This window comes from Triturus cristatus, chromosome 5_2, assembly GCF_964204655.1.
Source record: "Triturus cristatus chromosome 5_2, aTriCri1.1, whole genome shotgun sequence".
NCBI lineage: Eukaryota > Metazoa > Chordata > Amphibia > Caudata > Salamandridae > Triturus > Triturus cristatus.
In genome coordinates this window covers 385,116,433-385,137,745 of record NC_140588.1, presented here as the reverse complement: position 1 = coordinate 385,137,745, position 21,313 = coordinate 385,116,433, and the positions used below count along the sequence as shown (strand labels likewise).

Below are 21,313 nucleotides of genomic sequence, written 5' to 3'. Positions count from 1 at the left end.
AAGTGTTATGGCCCCCCTAAATTGTTGGGAGCTCACCTGCGCCACAGGGGCTGTTGGGGCAGTTGTTGCGCCCCAGGTACAAAGCTTTGTGTAGTTCAACAGCATCAAAGCTCTATACGTCAACAGCATTGGTTATCTTTTAATCATAGCTTCTTGTGAACATAGAGTTGATAGACAGATCTCTGTACATTGAACGGATACAATGCATGCAATTAATTGCAACTTCCTTTTATAATAAATAGCCTGTGGACATACGGTGCACCTTTCAATAAGTTATGTCTTTAATTCAAGTAAGTCCCACGATTAAACCGATTGCCAATGAAAACATAACCGTTCAAATTATACCAACCTAAATTAAGTCAGCACTTGAACAATGCTTTTTATATAAATGGGCAGACAATTATTTACAATAAAAGATATAGCACAAATCATTTGTAATGTAAAAAATAAATTTGTTCCATCATAACCGATGACCCGTTTTCATTAAAAAAAAAGTTCACCATAATCTTTTGTAGTTCCTCTCACGCAATGGAGTGCAACGAAAGACAATTCGGAATAAAATGCAGATGTTAAGATTTTTTTTTCAACTTCCAATGATAACACTGCCAGAGTGGTTGCAGGTTTCAAGGGGTGGAATGTTCTGTGTGTCCATCAAGCTCCCTTTTTGGTGTTTTGAAAAATGCCCGCAAGTTCCAGTGTTGGTGAAAAAGATGACCATCACTTCAAAATTGCTAATACACTGCCAATTCCAAACAGTGGGCCTTCATTTGCTTTGGTTTCACTATGTTTTCCTCTAGATGAGCAATCCGTAGATAATCGATCAAAAAATATAATTATGTAAATGTCAGTATCGATTCGATGAAGACCACGTCCTATACTGTTTCTGACAACGTCCTTGACTTTCTTTCTGTGCGTTTGTACCTCCATAGTCCAGTCAACGAGGGCAGCTTCATTTTATCCATGTTCTTACTATAAACATTTAGAAATATACCCAGCAGAACCAATAAACCGGCCCACAGGTATCTGCAAAGAAGAAAAGAGAATTAAGAATTATTATACAGACATGAGCCAGCTAATGGAAATTAAGGAATTAGATTTTAAATTCAATTTTTAAAACATAAACAGAACAAAGCCAATGGGCTGCTTTTAATCTCCAACTGTTTTGGAGTGAATTACTAAATTACAGTCAATGCCTCATCAGGGGTAGTAAGCCCTATGTACATTTAAACACACCCTACACTATTCCCCTTGGCGCCCGATAGATGGATGCAGCCCGTGGGATGTTTTGTGGGTGGACTGACAGGGTATGGAGACAGTGCTATATTTGTCATACCCCTCCTGTATTTAAGTTAGGCGTGACAGACATTCTTTTTGAGTGCACAGGTGTGCCTGGATCGGATAAACATGTTACCTATCTTTGAAATCTCTTTCTGGTGGATATTCTATCTAACTGCAGATTCTTCACCTTTAGAACAATGGCCTGTGGCAAACTGGATCTGATTTGTTAACTGCAATTGCTTCAGGGCACAGGTAGGTTTTGTCTTGTGCTCTTTCGTGCCCTCAGACGTGGATCATCATGACACTCTGGAGGTGGCAGTGTGCCCAAACTAACTTGGGACCTTTTTAACACATAGATGAGTTCAGTCAACTTATATAGGAGGATGGGGAGTGGTGTGGAATCTGCAGTTAGAGTTTCCACCAGAACCAGTGTTATATAAGGCAAGTAATTTGTTTGTCTGATGGGTACTTCAAATTGCATATTACTCACCTTCAGAAAAGATACCCAAGGAGAATCTGCCAAAAGGTGGAGAGTATAGGGAGTGGTTCATACCAAAACATCCTGCAGAACCAAGAGGGAAACATGGTCCTTTCTTCCATCTTGAATGTCAAGGCAGTAGTGCACAGTCAACAAATGCAGGGATGCTCACATAGCAGCCTGGCAAATGTCCAGTCTTAATCGCCTCACTTGCGCAAACATATGGACTTACACTCAATACATCACTCACAGTCTGGAAGGGTGTCAGTATGAGGTCTCTATCTACATATTCAGTAGCTCCCTCCGGATGACTTAAAATTCCTGCCACCGCTTGGGTCTCTCTATGGAATTTTGGCAAGTAAGAATTATGGGCCAAATTTAGAGCTTGGTGGACCAAGTCACTCCTTCACAAATGTGACGGATATCCCATTCGCTGTATTACGAGTCCACTATATCCTATGGCACTTGTAATATAGCGGACGGGATATTCGTCACGGTTGTGAGGGAGTAACTCATCCACCAAACTCTAAATCAGACCCTATGTTTCCACATTAAGTCTATTAGCTGCTTAACATTAAAAACACTTTTTCTGGAGTTAGTTAACTAAGCAATTACAGTCTCTACTCAAGTGCTTGTAAGGAGCAACGAAGACTGATCGACTGAGGATGCCAGGGTGCTGCTTCACCAACAGATCTCCTCACCAATTACTAGCTCAACATATTACATGAAAACTATTTCACCAGACTATATTTACATACTGCAGCTGTAAAATTTCAGAAGTGCAGCAAGGCTCCTCTACACGTGTGGACACATTCAGAGCAGTACTCCTCTCAGACAGGCGCATACACATATGAAGAGAGTGATCTAACGCAGATTCAGTCGGGCCTTTCCATCATCTAGCTCATTACCCATCAGAAGCCGGGATAAAATGGGGATGGGATCAAGTAGAGAAGAACAGTCCGCCCCCATCCGTACCCAAGCTTCTAACTGAGCTGAAGTTCATGACAAGCAGAAGCTGTTAATTACCACCGCTACTGCTTGCTCCTTCTACTGCAAAGTGGGAGCTCTGGAACTACAAGCATGTGCAAATATAGCTTACGGTATGGTGGGGGACTGCCACTAGGTCATAAGCTAAGTTTGGAGTAGGTGGCTTATGTATGTATGTATTGCTCTGTGTGTGCGTGGATGCATGTTTGTAAGTAGCCTGGGGCAGTAGCTAAAAACAGTGACCATCCTTGAGGTATTTGTGCATTCTGGAAAGAACTGCGGCTATTCCTGGTATAATGATGGCCTAGCAAAAGGGTCTATGAAAATGGGGATTAATGTGAACATATTGGTGAACTCGTAACATATCTGTGGCTTCCCTGCATAACTGTGCCTGATACAAGACATCCGGTGATATTTCTGGGCAACATGCTGACTGTCCTTGCAAAATCACAGCCCAGGAGTGACATATTTGCTAACTGCAGCTTACATTGATTATAGTGCCCTCTATGGATAGTGTGACCAGAGGATTCACACCGTTGAGTGTATTCTTGCTGTTGAAGCCATCTGGAAGTGGGAGTCAGGGAGATTAAGGTTAGCAGTGGAGGCTTGGTTCATATTTTTACCATTTTCGTGGATTGATATGGACATTTCAAACTTAAGAAATGGTGATTGTGAGTTTCCTTCTGCAGAAGATTTTGGAGTTATTCAAGATCTGAAAGGCGTGAAAGAGGGCTTTTTTCCAAACGGGTGTGTCTTACGTATAAAATAGGAGGCCAGCTCCTAATCTTTCTTTTTTTGTGCAGTGATAATTTTCTGCAATAAGCATCCCTGGATTTTCCTTCAGTGATTCGTCTTTGATGTCTTTTGTGCCATTTTTCGATAGGCTGTGGGGATAAGAGCAAATATGATTCAGTAGATGGGAAGTCCTGTTGGATTATCACATTAGATTCATACTATAGGTGGTTTCTACTAGCAGTTTGATGGGTAATTGGGCATCACTTAAACAATGTTTGTTTTCTTTTCAAACTGCTCATCAAATAAACTCTTTTTATTCCTGCCCACGACCTCAAAGAGCATGCCTCTAATATCTGAGGCTGGACTATCAGCTCAGTCAGGCACTGTTCATTTTCGTGCTCGTCTTTGCTATGCTTGTTAGGTCAGGCACACTCAAGGTTTATGCATGTTAGGTCCAGCGCTACCAGTTATTTTATCCAAGTCTTTATTTTCAATATGCATGATAGGTCTGACACACTCTATGTTCGCAGGTCAGACAGTATCCAATATGCAGCTGCTGTCAGTTGGCGAAATAAGCAAGAAATGTAGACTTGGTTGCAGTATACACTCCTCCTGCACCCACAGCAGGCAGTGCTCAATTGAAGCAGGTTTGCAAATCGCATTCCTCGACCGTTTCTTCTCACCATGTCAGTCATACATCCAAAGTTGATCTGGGACTCTGGGCAGTTGAGTTCAACAAAATTGACAGACGCTCTTCCGATCAAGCTCGAGGGTAAACTCAGCATCCACATCCTCACCTCTTCTCAGTATGGTATGCACCAGCATCAGAGGAGCCACGGGGCTGAAGGCGTTAGCAGTCTGCAACTAGGTTACCCAACCAAGCAGCTGTCTTCTCACCACCATCTCCTGGTTTGGAGTAATCTCAGTTAAAACAAAATAAAGGTCAGTGGTAAATTTCCACCACAAGCTTGCGTGAATCTGCGGCACAATAAAACTAGTTGGGTCACAGACTGGCCTAGACAGCTAGATGAATCGAGAATGAGAGACATGGATCATTGAAAAGAGTAGGAGGCAGTACTGGGACGATAGTAGGAAAAAGAAAAAATACACTGGGCAGAGAATGAGACTACCCAGTGAATGACAGCAGGAGATAGAAATATGGATGAGTGCATGAGACTGTTCAAGGGATAAAACCAGACATTAGGCAAAAGGATCAGAGTAGAAAAAGCCTGGATAATGTGACCAGGAGACAGCTGAGGGATTGAAAACACGGTTTACACAGTGGGTTAGTGCTAGATGACAGCTTGGAAGATGTAAAACACACCCATTGCACGGGCATGGGTGTGAGGCACAGTGCAGAGCTTAAGAGAGGGAACCATTCCAAAATATAAGAGTCAGAGAGACAGTCTGAAGTAGTAGAATGGGACGCAGCCAAAGAGAATGGAAGGAAAGGATAGAGACTGCCTCCAAATCTAAGGTTAAAAGCAAACTAAAGAGCTAATCTAAAGAGAAAAAGCACGCTGAAAGCCTACTGAACTATTTCGTGTTTTAATGTGCATTCATTTCAAACTGAAAATCATGTTTTAACAAATAAAAATCATGTTTTCACATAGATTAGCCAGCTCTGAGGCTACTCCACTTGTGCAAAATTGTCATTTAATGAGGAATTAGTAATGGAGATCGCACATTTAGACAAATTGCTAATTCCAGTTGAAAGCATGTATTAATTTATCACAACATTAAGGATATTTGCTCTACACCGGATAGACAGGAGGGTGTAAGATGCTTTCCCTAAATGCCAAATATCCGTGTTTGGGGAACCAAAAGTAAGGTTTTCAAGTTAACTTGTGATGCAACTGATAAATGGAACAGAGCGCTCAGAAATGTTACAGTATGTTTTTCGTGCAGGTCTTCCTACCTGCCCTATTCTAAACTTCCTGAAGACAGTCGGATAGTTTGAGTCTGTCGCCTCTATGATGGAATTCATGCAGTCCTGTTCTGTGTTAATAATCACGCAATCCACAAGACCCATCATCCTCTACTTTCACGGTTATATATAGGTAAATGGTTTATTGTCATTTGTGGAGGGACACAAACCCCTCTGTTGTTGCTCCTGTGTTTACGCAATGTGTTAGTCAAAGATCAGTGTGGTTGGTTTGGACGTAGTTCAAACAGGCTTTGAGGACATGAGACTATTATAACTAACACATACATGCCTAACATTTTTGTTGGGTGTGATATTTTGTTACATATGAAAAGAACCAAGCACTGACAGTAGGGTTGGGTTTCTTGCCCACAATGTGGTGGTTAGTTGAGGAATTGCAATTATTTGTTTCTGTGCCTTACCACCATTAAAAGTACTGCAAAAATGCAAATGGGTAAGAATACCTTACCATGCACTTTTATGCTTTATTACCGAATGGTTATGTCGTTATTATGCGAGCCTGCGAATCACCAAAGGCCTAGTATGACTGCTAAGCTACACACATTTCTGATGCACCGCTGATATTTTATTTGGTGTTGTGCAAATGCGCATTTTCTGCGCTGTGCAGTAAGTCATTTTCTCCTGAGGGCCAGCGCTCGTCTATGCCTTCACCATCAGTTTGTCAAGGTCTTCTCACATTCTTTCTCATGAGACGATCCTGACCCCTGCTCATTCCTTAGTATCAGTTCCGATCACGTGCTCTTGTTTCTATTCACTTGTATGAAGAAAAAGCTGTATAAAAATATTCACAGAATTTATGATTTCAGCATTATATGCGCCACTGTTTGAGGGCAGAAACTCTGGTATGTTGAAACAATAATTGCCTTGCATTATTTTGCTTGCATATTGCCTATTTTTGCTTTGAACGTATGATAGACTTTGTAGGCTATTCTGAATGCTGTATTTTCTTTTATGTCAGTTATAACATAATTTGACTTCCGAGAGCTGATGAAAATCCGAACCATCACTAACAGCAAACACTTGAGCGCAGAGATTCACGGCCCTGCAAATACATTTAGATTTTACTATTTTTCTTATTCTTGGAAGGGTATTTTGATGATAAACATTAGTCTCAGCCCCCAACAGAAAAACAACTTGTGATGTTTATCACAAAATCATACCAAAAATAAACTTAAACTTATTAGTTTACCGTAGAAGTTTATACTTACTGGAAAGTGAATGGCTTTGCAAAGAACAAGAAAGAAAGTACAATCGTCATAGCCTTTCGTCCCGTTGTTACTGCAGAGGGAACAAATAGATTAAAAATGACATTACAAATCCATATTATTTATGCACTTGTCACAGACTGAACTGACTCAGGGTCACAGATGGTGTTTATTGGGAAGCATTTTCATTCAGAAATAGGGCCTTAACCAGAAGTATTTTTTCTGGGGATCTGGCCCTCTATTATAAAAACAATGAAAGTAATCCCTCCAGATTGAATCTCCAAATCCCCTATTTATCCCCTATTTCAATGATAGTCACAAATGGAGCATCACAACTGATGTTGGACCATTCGCACTTGCAGGAACGGGATAGAAATCAATACAACTTTACAAGTTTAATTTTGTACCCCATCAAGGAACTCTTGGGAATATCAATGCCAAACAGTAGATTTTATAGTGCAATGGATTCAGAATGCCAGAAAACCGGATATAATTAAACATAACTTTATTGGTGGAGGTTAGGGATTTTTCCTCAACAGAATGTTAATGTTGCACTTCCCAAGGTGCCTTGACTCAGGCGTGTCAGAGGGGGGTGTTCATTTAAGTTTTGGAACTACTTCTCACTCTGCTTTTTGGAGAGCCATCCAAACTTGGCTCTTCGCCTCTACTTACATATTTGTCTAATCCAGATCCCCATGCTTGTTACCTGGTAGATCACAGCACTGGGCAACCTCGTTGAGGTTGCCGTCTTCGCAATACCAAGTGTGCTCATTGATTCATTTAAAATAGGTAGATATGAACAGGAATCTTTGCAATTGGTAAACATCAACTCTGCCCCGTGAACAATAAAGTATATCTATGCTAGTACTCAATTCGTGGTCACTAATACCTGTGCAAAATAAATAGAAACTGGATTGGCTGAATAGTGTGAGCCCCCTTTTCACCCATCAAAATCAGTGCCAGTATGAACATTATTAGCTAGAAGAAAAGCTTCTCACATCATTACCTAACACACTCTAGTCTGCCCCCATTAGCACGTTGTAATCCCAGTGTTAGCATACACATACCAAAGACAGTAAAAGTAAATAAACAGATATTACATTCCTCATGACAAAATACAGTCCAGCATGTTTTTCAAGCATGCTTTTCCTTTATGTTCAGCACTTAGACTACTGATACTTCTGAAGACATACTTTTAATGGGATAGAAATCAACATGCTGTTGCATAAAACTTCAAGACTTGTCGAAAGTGTCACACATGATGGAAAACGCTTTCATGTCCGCAGACTCTTTTAGCACGGAGTTTGAAAATACTTCAATATCTCAATTCGATAGAATAAAAGACCTTAATGGGCCATTTCCTTTTCTTCTACTGCACCACCAAAGGGATTTCGACCAACCTCAGCATTCCATTATGATGCTGTAGCCAAGATGTCACTTTGCCCAGGATGCCACACAAACATTCGAGTACTTGACATGCAAAATTATTTAACATACTCATCATTGTGTTCTCTGCCCAACACAGAATTACACATCATGTTGGAGTGACTATTACTGCTTGTGACACAGGGAACTGAATATTTTCCATTGTCAGAAACACATTTTCTTCCACTTCTAATAACAGGGTGTCTTCCATTCCTTTCCCTTACCTGGTTATGAACTAACACATCCACAATTCCTCCATGAGGCAATCCGAGCTGGCGTGGACAGAGGTTAGGAACCAAGGCATTCGTAGTCGCGGACTGCCAACACTGCACTATTCAGTGTTTTCCCAGCGCCTGCTCGCTGACACCAGAGACCCGGGATACCAGGGCGTATCAATTTTATATCTTTAAGTAACCACTTATTAGGGTGCTGTATCAGTGGTAAGTATCAGTTGCTACCACTACCAATAAGTGTGTGAACTTTCTGGTCCTGAAGAATTGCGGCCAACTTGAACAACGCAAGAAACATGTTGACCACTTTCACTAGAGCGTAACTCAGACACCCTCACTGTAAGATTACGCATGCTATTGTTTTTAATTAAGAGTGGGACCTCTTTCATTAAAATTTGGTATTTAGGATCTCCACTACTTAGTTTTAACACACTTAGTCTCACACACACATCACAATAGGGCCCCCACTTGCACTCACCAACCGGCAATGAATGGAAAAAAGATCTCCACTAAAAGGCGCCTCTAAGGTCGCCGATCGGGGATCGCAGCGCCGCCCCGATTCGGAGCAGACCTGATGATGATACTTGACATCTGGGCCACCTGCTGACGATATATGACAGCTAGTTTGCCGGATGTGTGAGGGTCTCTTTCCTGAAGGAGGAACCTCCTCCTGACTTATACTTTTTCACAATCTTTAACTGCCTCTTTAGGAACAGCATACCTTTGTACTTTTTGCAATCCTTCATATTTCATGAATATGGAATCCTTTCCCGAATTTACCCTGAAGAACCACAGGAGGGCTAGCAGTCAGTCATCCTCTAGAACTCCTAACAAACACAAACTTTAATGTCTTTGCCCCAACCGAGTATAATCAGCTCTTCACCATACCTACCTTCCCTTACTCACTCCTGCTGAACAACACAGTATTTACAGATGCCTCCCTGGATGCCATCAAAGACAATACAGTGACAATCGCAGCACCTTAGGTGACCTGAACATCTTGTTCAACTGCCCAAACATGCCCGACTAGGAACTCTCATGTGCAACCTAAATATCTCTGCTTTTTTTAGCTCATCTCTGAACCTGTGAATGCAGCTGGCTATAACCTGAAAGCAATATGCTCTCTTCCTAGACTCATCACAATAGGAGGAAACCACCACATAATTTGAAGCTACTACCACATCATCTCCTTCATGGTCAAACGCCCCATAAGAACAACTGCTACAACATGGCGACAAACAAAATGAACTACATAGGAACTAACTCACCCTTCTGCTACTTACTGCTCATCTCTCAGTCTTTTCACCTCTTGACCGAATGACAGAAATGGAAAAGATTTACAAATCATTTCCTAAAGGCTTTGACGGAATCAGTTCCTTAAAGATATCAATGCAGTGTAGTGATCAACCTAAGACCCGTTAGCTCAACAAATAGCCAAAGAAGATAAAGACAAAAATCACTGCACTACAAGACTTATGGACGAATTCTACCAACATGACAGACCTCAGTTCCAATTACTCAACATGATCTACAAATCTACCAGCAGGAGGTCAAAAGGTCTCCACTGCACACAAAGGATCTCCAGTGCCAAATACCCCACACTTCGTCATTCATTACATAGTTATGCAACTTGAAATGCACAATCACACCCCTCAAGCTTTCTGCAACCATCAAAGATCACCACATTTCAAAAGCAAAGGGGCAGGAACAACATCTCATTAGCAAGACCCATAACATCAATGCCACACAGACCAACATTAAAATGATTACAGCCATTGGCCCTGGCAGCCTACAAGCAACACCAATTCGATAAAATGATCAAGGCAAGTGAGCCAACAGGGTCACCATTATACAACTGTCCTCTGAAGGTTCCAAGAACATCCCACTCTCAGCTGCTACGACCCCAGCAAAATCCCTCCTCAACAACTCTACCATCAGGCAGATGCCCTGCCAACCTTCAGAACTCCTCTCTGAATTTAAAATTTTAAGATCTCTCACTTCAGACTTCTCATCGTGGGAATTCAGACAACCTCACCCTATACTTTTAGTACTAGTGTTGCTCCACTTGGAAGACAACTAAGTTGGTCTTGGCAGGGTTCAAACATGTAACTTCTGTATCACTTAAGATGTCAGTAGCAAGCAATTAAATTGGTGTGCCACTCTGCAGTCTGGGTAACACATCCAGCTTGTTCAATGAAATTAAAAAACATAAGTCGAGTCCTAGACCGGAATGTTCTGAATCAGAGCTCAGGAGGGCAGGATATGCCTTGTGTAGGTAATGTAACATTGAGTCATCTAATCGCCTGAAAGACATTCAACAAAATAAAGCTATTGACAAAGGTTTAAAATTATTATCCTTGAACTGTAGCAGAACTATTACATTTTAACTCAAAACACCATTGTGCACAACAACTGAGGAATATGTATTTTATGTGAAAATGGTTAAAGAAGGCTCACCCTTAACTGATTTCTAAATAACATCATCTGAGGCAATTGAGTTTCTTATGTAAACTAAATGTGACAACCACACCTCTATCCCATAAAGCCTAGTAGTTCAAAGTTGGCTAATTTTTTAAGTGATCCATTTTCCTACCATGAAGTCTCTTCATCACTTAATTCTCTCATTCTCTCAGAAGAAACAGGAAAATGTCCCACTTTGTCTAAGAATCACACAGAGGTCAAACACCGATGGAAAGTGCATGTGCGGAAGACAACACACTGATAAAGGTAGGAGAAATATGCTCATTGTATCTGAGGTGAACCATTTCCCTGTTGGATCAGAGAATAGTGTTTTTCAACATGTTACCGTGTGTGCATTTTCACGTGCGCCAGTGCATTGCTCTTGTCAAGTATTTTAGGTGGAAGGAAAAGGGAGGCCCATAAGTTGACCAGTGAGCGGATATGTGCATGTACAGGACATGCGTGATTCAATTTTTGACTGCAGGCCTCTTTCTATGCACCTTCAAAGGCTGCTCTACCTAATTTATGGTATGATGACCTTAAAATTTGAAGCTCAGTGGCGCAATGATGTTTTGGCATGAATGTGTAGACTAGTCCTGGCAAACATTCTCCACTCTTCATTCACATATTCCCAAATATGCACCATATTTCGGAAAGTACCAGACATAGGATAGAATGATCCACTTCACAGTATATAATGCAGAAAGAAACAATATGTGAAGCCTTCTACATGCAGTGTTGCACCTTTGTAAAAATGTGAATAAATACTTAAAGGGTCGTTTACAGTACGATGGGAGGTCCACCAGACCAGCGGAAATTGCTGCCTCCGCCATCTTGGTACAGGACCGCACACCATACTTAGAGATCCTCGTCAGCGTGGCAAAGATCTCTCGGTCTTCATTGGAGCCACCACTGTAAGCACCATGCTTAATGCACCCGCTTTGCAAAGTGTTTTATTTTTCAAGACTAAACTCCAAAAGTGTGAGTTTATTGTTAAGAAAACTAAAAAAACAACAGCTTCATGAGCAGAGAGTTTCCTTCCACTTCTGGAGGCTAGTGCTTCACATGGTGGGCCCGGGAAGAGAAATCTAACAACTGTTGGGGTGGGAAGACTGCCACTATGATCTGAGAACATTGTGGTGGACAGCCATCAACTCAGGTTTTCAACAGCAGAGCCATCAGCGCCTCCATAAACCCAGTGCATACCTCTTGAATGTAATCATGGCGAAGGAAACCACAAGTTTGGCAGAATGGACGCACTGATCATTTACTGCAGTCCTCTCACTCTGTCAAATTCTAAATGACTCCCTCAGACTACTAATATAATGCTGTTCTCTGGTTCAGCTTAATATGCATTACATCACCACTAACTTACTTTTGCTACAAATTCCATTAACGTTTTCTTCTTCTGTAAGGCCAGGACAAAATCTCCCCTGCTTTTCTTCATGTCCCCTAGAAAACGATATTTTCCCTGTGTGCCTTGTCCCTGTTTTAATTTCAGACTTTTTACGAACTTTTAGAATTACAGGTAATCAATCAACGTTTATATACTGAAGAAGTCAAGGATATTTGTATCATTGAACACATTTCAATATAATATGTAGAGACACCAGCTCTACAAATACTCCTGTTAAAGCACAGTCACCAGACGCAACAGCATCATATGCATATGTGGCACACTATACCAGGTGTTCAAAATGGCGGCATGCATATCTGCACATTGAACATCTGCTCATAAAGACTTAGAAGCACCAAAGGACACACGTGGTCCAATAACAAACAATAACTTGCTTTTCTACAGTGCTTCTTCCTGCACTTTTAAGCTCTGTTAGCCAATTTAATGATAATTAATTTACCAACCTGGCAAGGATGGAAAGCTGACATGATCTTGCCAAGATTTGAACTTCTGTCTTGGATATTACAGAAACTATAAGCAGTAAGCATTTAATTCATTCAGAGGTGAAGATGGTTCGGAGATTTACACACTTGCCATTGACACCTAGCATAATCCTTGCGAGGCCGCTCATCCTTTCATCCTTTCATCATTCTGAGATCAGTAAGTATGGTATGAGGCACTATATAAAAATCCTTAACGTTTCACACATGAGTGTTTATTCAAGGAGAGCTATTGCATCAGTGCAGATATATGCACCAAGGGTAAACAACGCCACGTGTATACAGGACACAGCACTGCATATATGATCTGACACATACCATACCTAATCTGAGGTGTAGAATAGGACAGGAGGATGAGTTGTACAGATGCAGAATTATTCGTATGCTTGCTGCAGCACAACGACTTAAGACCCTATTTTCTGTTTGGTCATGGCAAAGTCTCTCTGTTCAGACCCAGGCAAAGATGCTGTGTCAAACAGATAGACAGAGGGAGACTGGAGGCTGGCTGGGATAGGCTAAGTCAATGGGTATGGAGGTGCTCGGCCATGGCACCTTTGGTCGTCCCTTGTCTGTGTGGCATGGGCAAGGCGCAAACCTTATCCGTGCCCTGAGCTTATCCAAAATACACGTTTTACACTAAAATGCGTCAGATTCGTGCACAACAGGTGGACGCTGTAGAGCTGCGACATACAGGTTACGCTGCCAGAGTCCAGAACCTGACCCAATTCCTGATGTCGCAGATCAGTGATGACTCATGCAGAAGTTGCGCAAGTGCTGGGTGCCTTCGCCTCAGCCTCAATAAAAGGACCTAGTTTACAGAAAGTGTTATTTTGAGTTACTGAAGCAGTCAGACCCCCTCATCCATCCGCCCACGCAGAGGCACTGAGTGACCCGAATAAACAGCTGTGCACGCCTAGGGGTGAAAATCTAATAAGCAGGAAAGTAGACTTCTAAAACTGGAGGTGGATGCTATTTTGCTCATGAGATTCTGTGGCATTTACAGGTTATAGATTAACGGGACAAAGTCTCTGATGTTACCATTAACAGAAAGTATGACACGACTCGCAATGGAGTTTCTCTTACGATGGACTGGGGAGTAGGTGAAGTACCAGGTCATAGAGGGCTAGATGTCCGGATCCGATCTCCGAACTCAGATCCGATCTCCGAACTGCAATTTTTTGCAAATCACAATTAGGAAATCGCTATTCCTAATGTATGAAACTCATTGAGTTTTATTTAGCGATGTGTAGGAGGTCGCAAATAGACCTACCTCATGAATATAAATGACCACTATGATACTCTGCCATGTCTGTGATTGTTTTTAAATAAAGCAATCTTTTTTTATTCAACGCAGCCAGTTTTCCTTAATGAAAAACAGGCTGCGTTTAAAAAGAAAAAGTAGACAGTGATCCCTTGGACCACTGCCTGTTCTTGAAAAACATATTTTCAACCAATCTCAAAGGGGAAGGGTTCCTTGGGGACTTCGTACCATTTGCGAATGGGTGACCACCATCTTTAAGTTGGCGGTAAAGTGTAAATGTTTTGCAACTGCATTTCAGTTGCAAAACATTTACACATATCAATGCGAATTGGTATTTGGAAGGGACGCCCTAAACACACCCCTTTCAATTACCGATTTGCAAGCCCAAATTGCAATTTGGTAACAGGTTACTGAATTGCAATTTGGAGCTTGTACATTTGGAAGTGCCTTTATGAGTTTGCAAATGGTCTGATTCTGCAAATCTGGCTATTTGCCTCCCCAAAAAGTCTTTCTAAAGCATATATGGACAGGGCAATAATTATGCATGAAAATTATGGGGTATAAATATCAAAAACTTAAAAGAAATACAAGAAATGGCAATAACTTCCACTATCTCTAGAGAATAGAGTTACTATAATCAGGAAGTTAATGTAAACCCAAACGGTTATAGTTATTTCTTAAAACCCGATCACTCCAACAAGAGCATTCTTTCAAAGGCTTAAAAACTTGATGGTCAGGCTAGCTTCTGCAGGGAAGTAGCTGAAACATGCTTATCTTTCGATATGAATGGTGACCCTAGATGCCCCTGACTTTGAACCCTACTATTATGTTGCATCTAGACAATGTATCAACTACTGGCTACATGGCCCTGAGAACCTACCATGGTTGGAGATTGTACCAACGGCAGTGGGGTCACCCTCGCTGTCGGAAACAGCATTGCTCCAGGCTAAGAGACCAAATGCCATGCGTTAGATCCAGTCAAGAACATGAGATTCTCTTTGCTGCGACTAATGAAAAGTAATGGCATGGTGCTGCTGAATTAACCAGCTAAGCCAATGAAGGCTTGTGCATTGCTATCGATGATACAGGAACCAGGAATAAGTAAACAACTATCAAACCCGAAGATAGTTACAATTAGTGGCTTATTTTAAGAGAGCATATTTTCAAAACCTTAGAAAACATTAGAGATAAAGACACAACTCGAACTCAAAATCTACCTTACCAGACATTCCCAAAGAAACCGTTACATTTAAAGTGCTTACTTCTTTATGTACTATATATAACCTGCGACCTATGGTTTCCTAAGTATATGAGGTAATGCTGACAGCGATAGAGGGAAACAGATAAGCAGGTAAATCAGTACATATTTAGGAGATAACATCACAAGACAGCAGCTCCATTTTGGAAATGTTTTTCATTCAAATATAAAGATGCTTGTGAACAGATATGGGTAAGCATAACAATAGGTATACTGCTAGTGATCACAAAGTATCTCCCAGACGCTCACGTTCCAAAGTTCATAACTATTAATGCAAAACATATGCACGTAATATTACTCAATATTTTGATTTGTTAAAAAAAAAAAAGAAAACCCCAAAGGGGAAATATTCACCCAGACTACTGGCCTCAATTAAAAAAGTTAGGCCAGGACACATCAGCCCTTTGTGAACTAATGCATCCTAAAACACTATGGGGCATAGTCAGAACATGCCCTTGTACTGCGTTTAGTAGTACTATAGCCGTACTACTAATGTAAGACAAAATGCTACTCACAAACACACAGGTTTAAATATCCAACTTCACCTTGCCTATCTTTTCTCTGAGGAGATCGTAGTAGTGAAAGTGAGAAGGGCCTCATGCTGTCCTGAGAGAATGGGGAATACATAGAACAAAATAGGTGGGGCTTAGGAAGGATTAAGGAGGGATTCATGGAAGGGTAAGGAGGAGGTCTAGGGAGAGACATGCAAATACAAACACCCACTCACTAAAAAATAAGCCAAGTGCTATTCAAAAACTACACTTCTAGAGTTACTACACTTCTAAAGTTACTACAGTGCTAAAGGCCATAAAACAATTGTAAATGTACTATAAGCAAGCCTTCGAGTGAGGGCAGCACCTCACATAACCACTCACAGGTACTGCAACACCATCCCAAAGAAAATAATGGAGGCAGGGACTCAAAACAGAACCCCATAAGAAATAATGTTAAAATAAACTAATTTATTACGATTTCAAATCCAGTCATGGGCAGTTCCTACACAAACTTGATAAATTGAGCATAACCACATTGGGTGATAGCAACATTAGTTATTTGAGGCCACTTAGAAACTGCAAAACTGCAGTAATAAGTTAAGTAATTCAATATAAGTCAATATCAATAAGCTATGTTGGCTCTTGCTCTCCTTAGATACCCCCTGAGAAACTTAGTACTGATGAAGAAATGGTAAGTTTGGGGGATTGAGGAGCAAAGCAGTCGCAAGTCAGTTTAGTGTTCTTTTTCTCATCGTGAGTGTTCAGCACTAAGTAGACAACTAAGATAAACTCAGCTGAGAGGAATTTCGACTCTCTCTTTCTCCTCATCACATTTATGAAAAGGAGTAATGGACGCTGTTTTTAGAAGATGCACACATCTTAAGAATCTTACCATTTGCAAATGCCACATGGGTACACCAATCTCTCGTTGTTACAAAAATAAGTTACATGACACTGAAGAAATTGCTTTCGAATAGCAACAGACTAGGAACCTATTTCTGAGGCAAGAAGAGTGAAAAGCAAGGAGTGGGGCACCTGGTAGAGACCGAGAACCTTGCGCTGAATTTATTTCCCAGCGCAGAATGGTTTCAGGACCAGTCCTGGGTCCATTTGTTCTAGGCATACCCAAGTCAGGTACAAAATCACCAGAGATTTTCCGGATAAACACGATCTATATGCATGATTCCGGTTTTTAATAATAAAATGTGTCTTAATTAATAAAGCTATCCAGCAATAATTGATCGTCGTGAACGTTTTAATGGGTATATGAGAAATGCATTCGATTCAAATTTGAATGAAGAAATCGTAATAAGCACGCTTGCTAATTGGAAATTAATATTTCAATGATCCGCTCGAATTTTCATTTAGCTGAAATATTTTTCTTGCTTTTTAAGGGCCTGACTACTGCAAGCATTTTTCCTTATTTTCTCGAACTGCACACTCAATAACATTTTTACAAACTGTGGGAACATCCCATGAAACCTTACCTCTCTATCAGGCACATGCATCAACCATTTTTGCGAGCGCAAACGGTGCGATTCGCAAATATCATCCGTTTGCGCCCGCAAAAAAGGCATTTGCGATGCATCAAGGTTCAAGGCACTCGCAAATTGAGAATATGCAATTAATTGCGATTTATCAAATTGCGATTGCATTTAAGGAATTGCAATTGCGATTCCTTAAATGCAATGCAAGAACCACTGTAAAATAGCGATTTCGCTACTAGGGGGCGCAAATTACCATGAAGTTGAACTTGATGGTAATTTGCAAAAACTTTGAAAAATGCACTGAAGTGCATTTTTTAAAGTTGTAGGTTACACACACACACATGCCCTTGGGGCATGTGTGTGCGCAACATGTGTGCACAGAGCAATTTCAGGGGTGCAACAGGGTGTCCTATTGGTACTCGCAAACTGCGCATGCAATCTCCAATTTATTCCTATGGGCCTGTAGGCCCATAAGAATGAATGGGAAGGCATTCCTTAATTGCGACTCGCAATTTGCGAGTCACAATTAAGGAATGTTTAGGAACCGCTATTTTAATAGCGATTCCTACATGCATAGGCTTTTGAAATGAAATGAAATGAAATGAATGAAATGAAATGAAATGAAAGGGGATTTATAGAGCGCGGCTGCTGCCCCAAGGCGTCCAAGCGCTGAGTAGAAAAACTGATTCACTGAGGGAGTAGTTGAGGGAGAAAGGAGTGGAATTAGTTTCTGAACAGGAAAGTTTTAAATTCCTTGCGGAAGGAAGGGAGGCTAGGATTGGATCTGAGGGATAGGGGAAGAGAATTCCATAGTTTGGCGGCATTGAAGGTGAAGGTTCTGCCTCCTGCTCTTGACCTCTTAATTCTGGGTACTGTGGCTAGAAAGGCATAAGTTGAGCGCAGCAGTTTCCCGGGGAGGTAGGGAGTGAGAAGAGAGTGATTGATCTCCGGGTTTGCTCTGTGAAATGCTTGATGGGATATGCATAGGGTTTTGTATTTTATTCTTTCCCTCACCGGGAGCCAATGTAGTGATCGAATTCCCATTTTGGCAGATTCTTTTCTCGGTATCTTAAGTAGAGTACGTGCCGCACAGTTCTGAATTCGCTGTAGTTTTAGCAGCACGTACTCAGGGGCTCCCAAATAGAGAGCATTATTGAAGTCTATCCGGGACTGGATGAGGCCCTGAATGACCACCTGTTTAGCTTCAAAGGGTAGGAGGGGCTGAATTTTTCTCAGCATACGAATGATACCAAAACATGTTGCTGAAGTTTTGGTAGCCTGGGTATTCAGAGTGAGTGATTTGTCAAGCCACACTCCCAGGCTTTTGATGTACTCTTTCGGGGTAGGTGGTGGGCCTAAACTAGGAGGCCATAGCCGGTCAAAGGCAGTGAGGGTAGGGGGGTCGAGGAGCATGACCTCGGTTTTATCCCCATTTAATTTTAGTGAGGATGCTGTCATCCATTTCCTAACCTCTTCCATGCAGGCCGCTAGGTTATCTCGGGGGGACCCGCTGTTCTTCTGTGCGAGGGAGACCACCAGCTGGGTGTCGTCCGCATATGAAATGATTGTAATACCATGTTGGCGGACAACCCCAGCCAGCGGTCTCATATACACATTGAACAGCGTGGGGCTTAGGGAAGAGCCCTGGGGTACCCAACAATCCAGGGATTTACTAGTGGAGCAGGAGTCGCCGTCAAAGACCTGAAAGTCCTTCCGCTCAAAAAGGAACTTAACCAGTCAAGGGCGGCCCCGGCTAGTCCCAGATGAGATAGCCGGCCGAGCAGGGTTTTGTGGCAGACAGTGTCGAACGCCGCGCTTAGGTCGAGGAGGACCACTGCCACTGATCCCCCTTGGTCCAGAATCCTTCTGGATTCCTCCGTCACGGCTAAGAGAGCAGTTTCTGTACTGTGTTTGGGACGGAATCCGTTCTGGGTAGAATCCAGTAACCGGTTCTCTTCCAGGAATTTAGTGAGGTGAATATTGATATGTTTCTCCAAAATTTTGGCTATCCAAGGTAGCAGGGAGATGGGACGATAGTTATTTGGGTCCTTCGGATTGAGGGTCGGTTTCTTGAGTAATGCTCTCACCATCGCCTGTTTCCAGGTTGGGGGCACTACGCCCTTAAGTATTGAGCTGTTGAGGAGTTCCAAAATAGTGGGGAGGATGACTTGGCTAACCATGTTCATTGTAAGGGGGGGTGCAGGATCGCGGGGGGAGCCAGACTTTATTTGTGAGGCCAGGGATTGGAGTGAGTCTGAGTCCATTAGTGGGAATTTGTTTAGCGTTGCTTGCACGGGGGATTCATTCTGCGTAGAGGAGCAAGGTTCAGTGGCTGTGGGTTCAGATGCAGGAGTTGAGAATGAAGAATAGATTTTATTTATTTTTTGGTAAAAAAAATCAGCTAACTCATTGCATCTATCGATGGGGTTTTCGGCTGGGACGGCCGGGGCGGAGATCTTAGACAGGCTTTTAACTATTTGATAGATTTCTTTTGGTTTAGACTTAGCGGACATAATCTTATCTCCATAGTAAGTGGATTGGGCTGTGTTGATTTCCAGTTTATAGGTCCTGATGGCTTCTCTGTACCTAATTTTTTCGACGGGGTCGTATCCCATGCGCCATTTTCTTTCCAATTGTCTGCATTGCTGTTTTTTCTTCCTAAGCTCCTCTGAGTACCACGGAGCGGTTACTCTCGCTCTTTTTAGAATAGTTCTCCTCATGGGGAGAACGGAGTCGATGGAGTCCTCGATCCAATTGTGGATTTTGCTGTTGTCCGGTATGGGGTCTTGGGATAAGGATGGTCTTGTGGCAGATAGAAGATTGGACCATTGTTCCAGTGGAAGCTTGGACCAATTCCTCATTTTACGTGGTATAGGAGTGGGGGGAGTGACTTTGTGAGTCTTCCAGTTAAGGGAGATGAGGAAGTGGTCGGTCCAGGGGAGATGTGTGATAGTGCCGACCGAAAGGTTGAGGCAGTTGGTGAAAACAGGGTCAAGCAAGTGGCCCTTGTCGTGGGTAGGGGACTGGCAATTAAGGACTCGCAAAAGCTTTTCTTGATGCATGTGCCTGTTTGTTACTATCCCTAAACACCACTTCTATAATTTTTGCACACCGTTTTCAGAATCCTTTGCAACTGCCAATGTATCTGTCCCCCGGTATGGTTTCCCTCAAAACTGAATTTTCATTTTTCCTCTCATCTGCTGTTTTTCTTACATATCACTCTGCTTTTCTTTCTCTCAAACATTTGTCACTATTATATTGAAATTTCTAACCAAATCCTGAAACTCTGACTGACTTGGGGATAAATGTTTCATACCTCTGGTGACAAGCAAATGTAATATTATTAATAATACTATTAATATTGATCAAGTGCAACATTCACACAAATAGGCAGGTGTGCTGCAGAAAAAAAACGAGAACTACTGTATCAATGAAACTATTCTGCAAACGTCCATGTTTTGAGTTCTTGTCGAAATTTCAGGTGGGACTACTCAGCAAGGAGGAAAGTGGAGGTCTGAGACTTGCAGATACGACGCAGCATGCATGCTACCTTGATGGAAATACATCTGGCCACTGGAAGAAAATGAATTCCAGAGCACATGAAACGTGACAAACAGGTCCTTATTCTCAGAAGAAGCCGGGCTGCTGAGTTTTAAATGTACTGAAGGCCAGCAATCTCACATTAAGGAAGACCAAGACACTCGAGTAGCCAAAGGACATTACAAAAGGCATCAATTGCTACAATTTTCTGAAAAAACAGCGGGAATGGAAAGATCTGGTGCAAGATGGCGAGATGGAGGAAGCACAATTTGGTGACTGCTCCAACCTGTTACTTTGGATACAGATTTGCATTTGCAAAGTACCAATGGTCCTACCTACTTGGGACGGGTGGATAGGTGGTCCCAGAGCTGGTGGCCATCGGTGAGATTCCCAGATGGTGTGCCACTTAGGAATAAACATGACTTCTGTTTTAGAGGGATTTAGCTTCAAGAAGTTAACATTCATTCTTCATTAAACTGCTTCAAGAGCCACTGGGAGAGTAGCCACCTTCACATCTTTTTATTGTACACTGTGGAGGATCTAAGCATCGTACGCATACATATAGAATACCAGATGGTTATGACGTAAGAGAGATGCCAAGACAGAGGCAGTCACAGAGATTAAACTGCAACAG

General features: G+C 41.9%; 1 protein-coding gene across 4 annotated transcripts in view; it reads right to left on the bottom strand.

Moving 5' to 3' along the window:
- Positions 1 to 259: 259 nt before the first annotated feature.
- The window catches only part of SLC35B3 (solute carrier family 35 member B3), a 320,376-nt gene continuing 299,322 nt past the window's right edge, over positions 260 to 21,313 (bottom strand). For all 4 annotated transcript variants that reach the window (XM_085607241.1, XM_085607242.1, XM_085607243.1 and 1 more), the window contains 2 exons: positions 6,632 to 6,701; positions 260 to 1,023 (listed from right to left, as the gene is read on the bottom strand). In XM_085607241.1, coding sequence (XP_085463367.1) covers positions 873 to 1,023; positions 6,632 to 6,701 — 221 coding nt within the window. In that variant the 3' untranslated portion in view covers positions 260 to 872. The remainder of the gene's footprint in view (positions 1,024 to 6,631; positions 6,702 to 21,313) is intronic.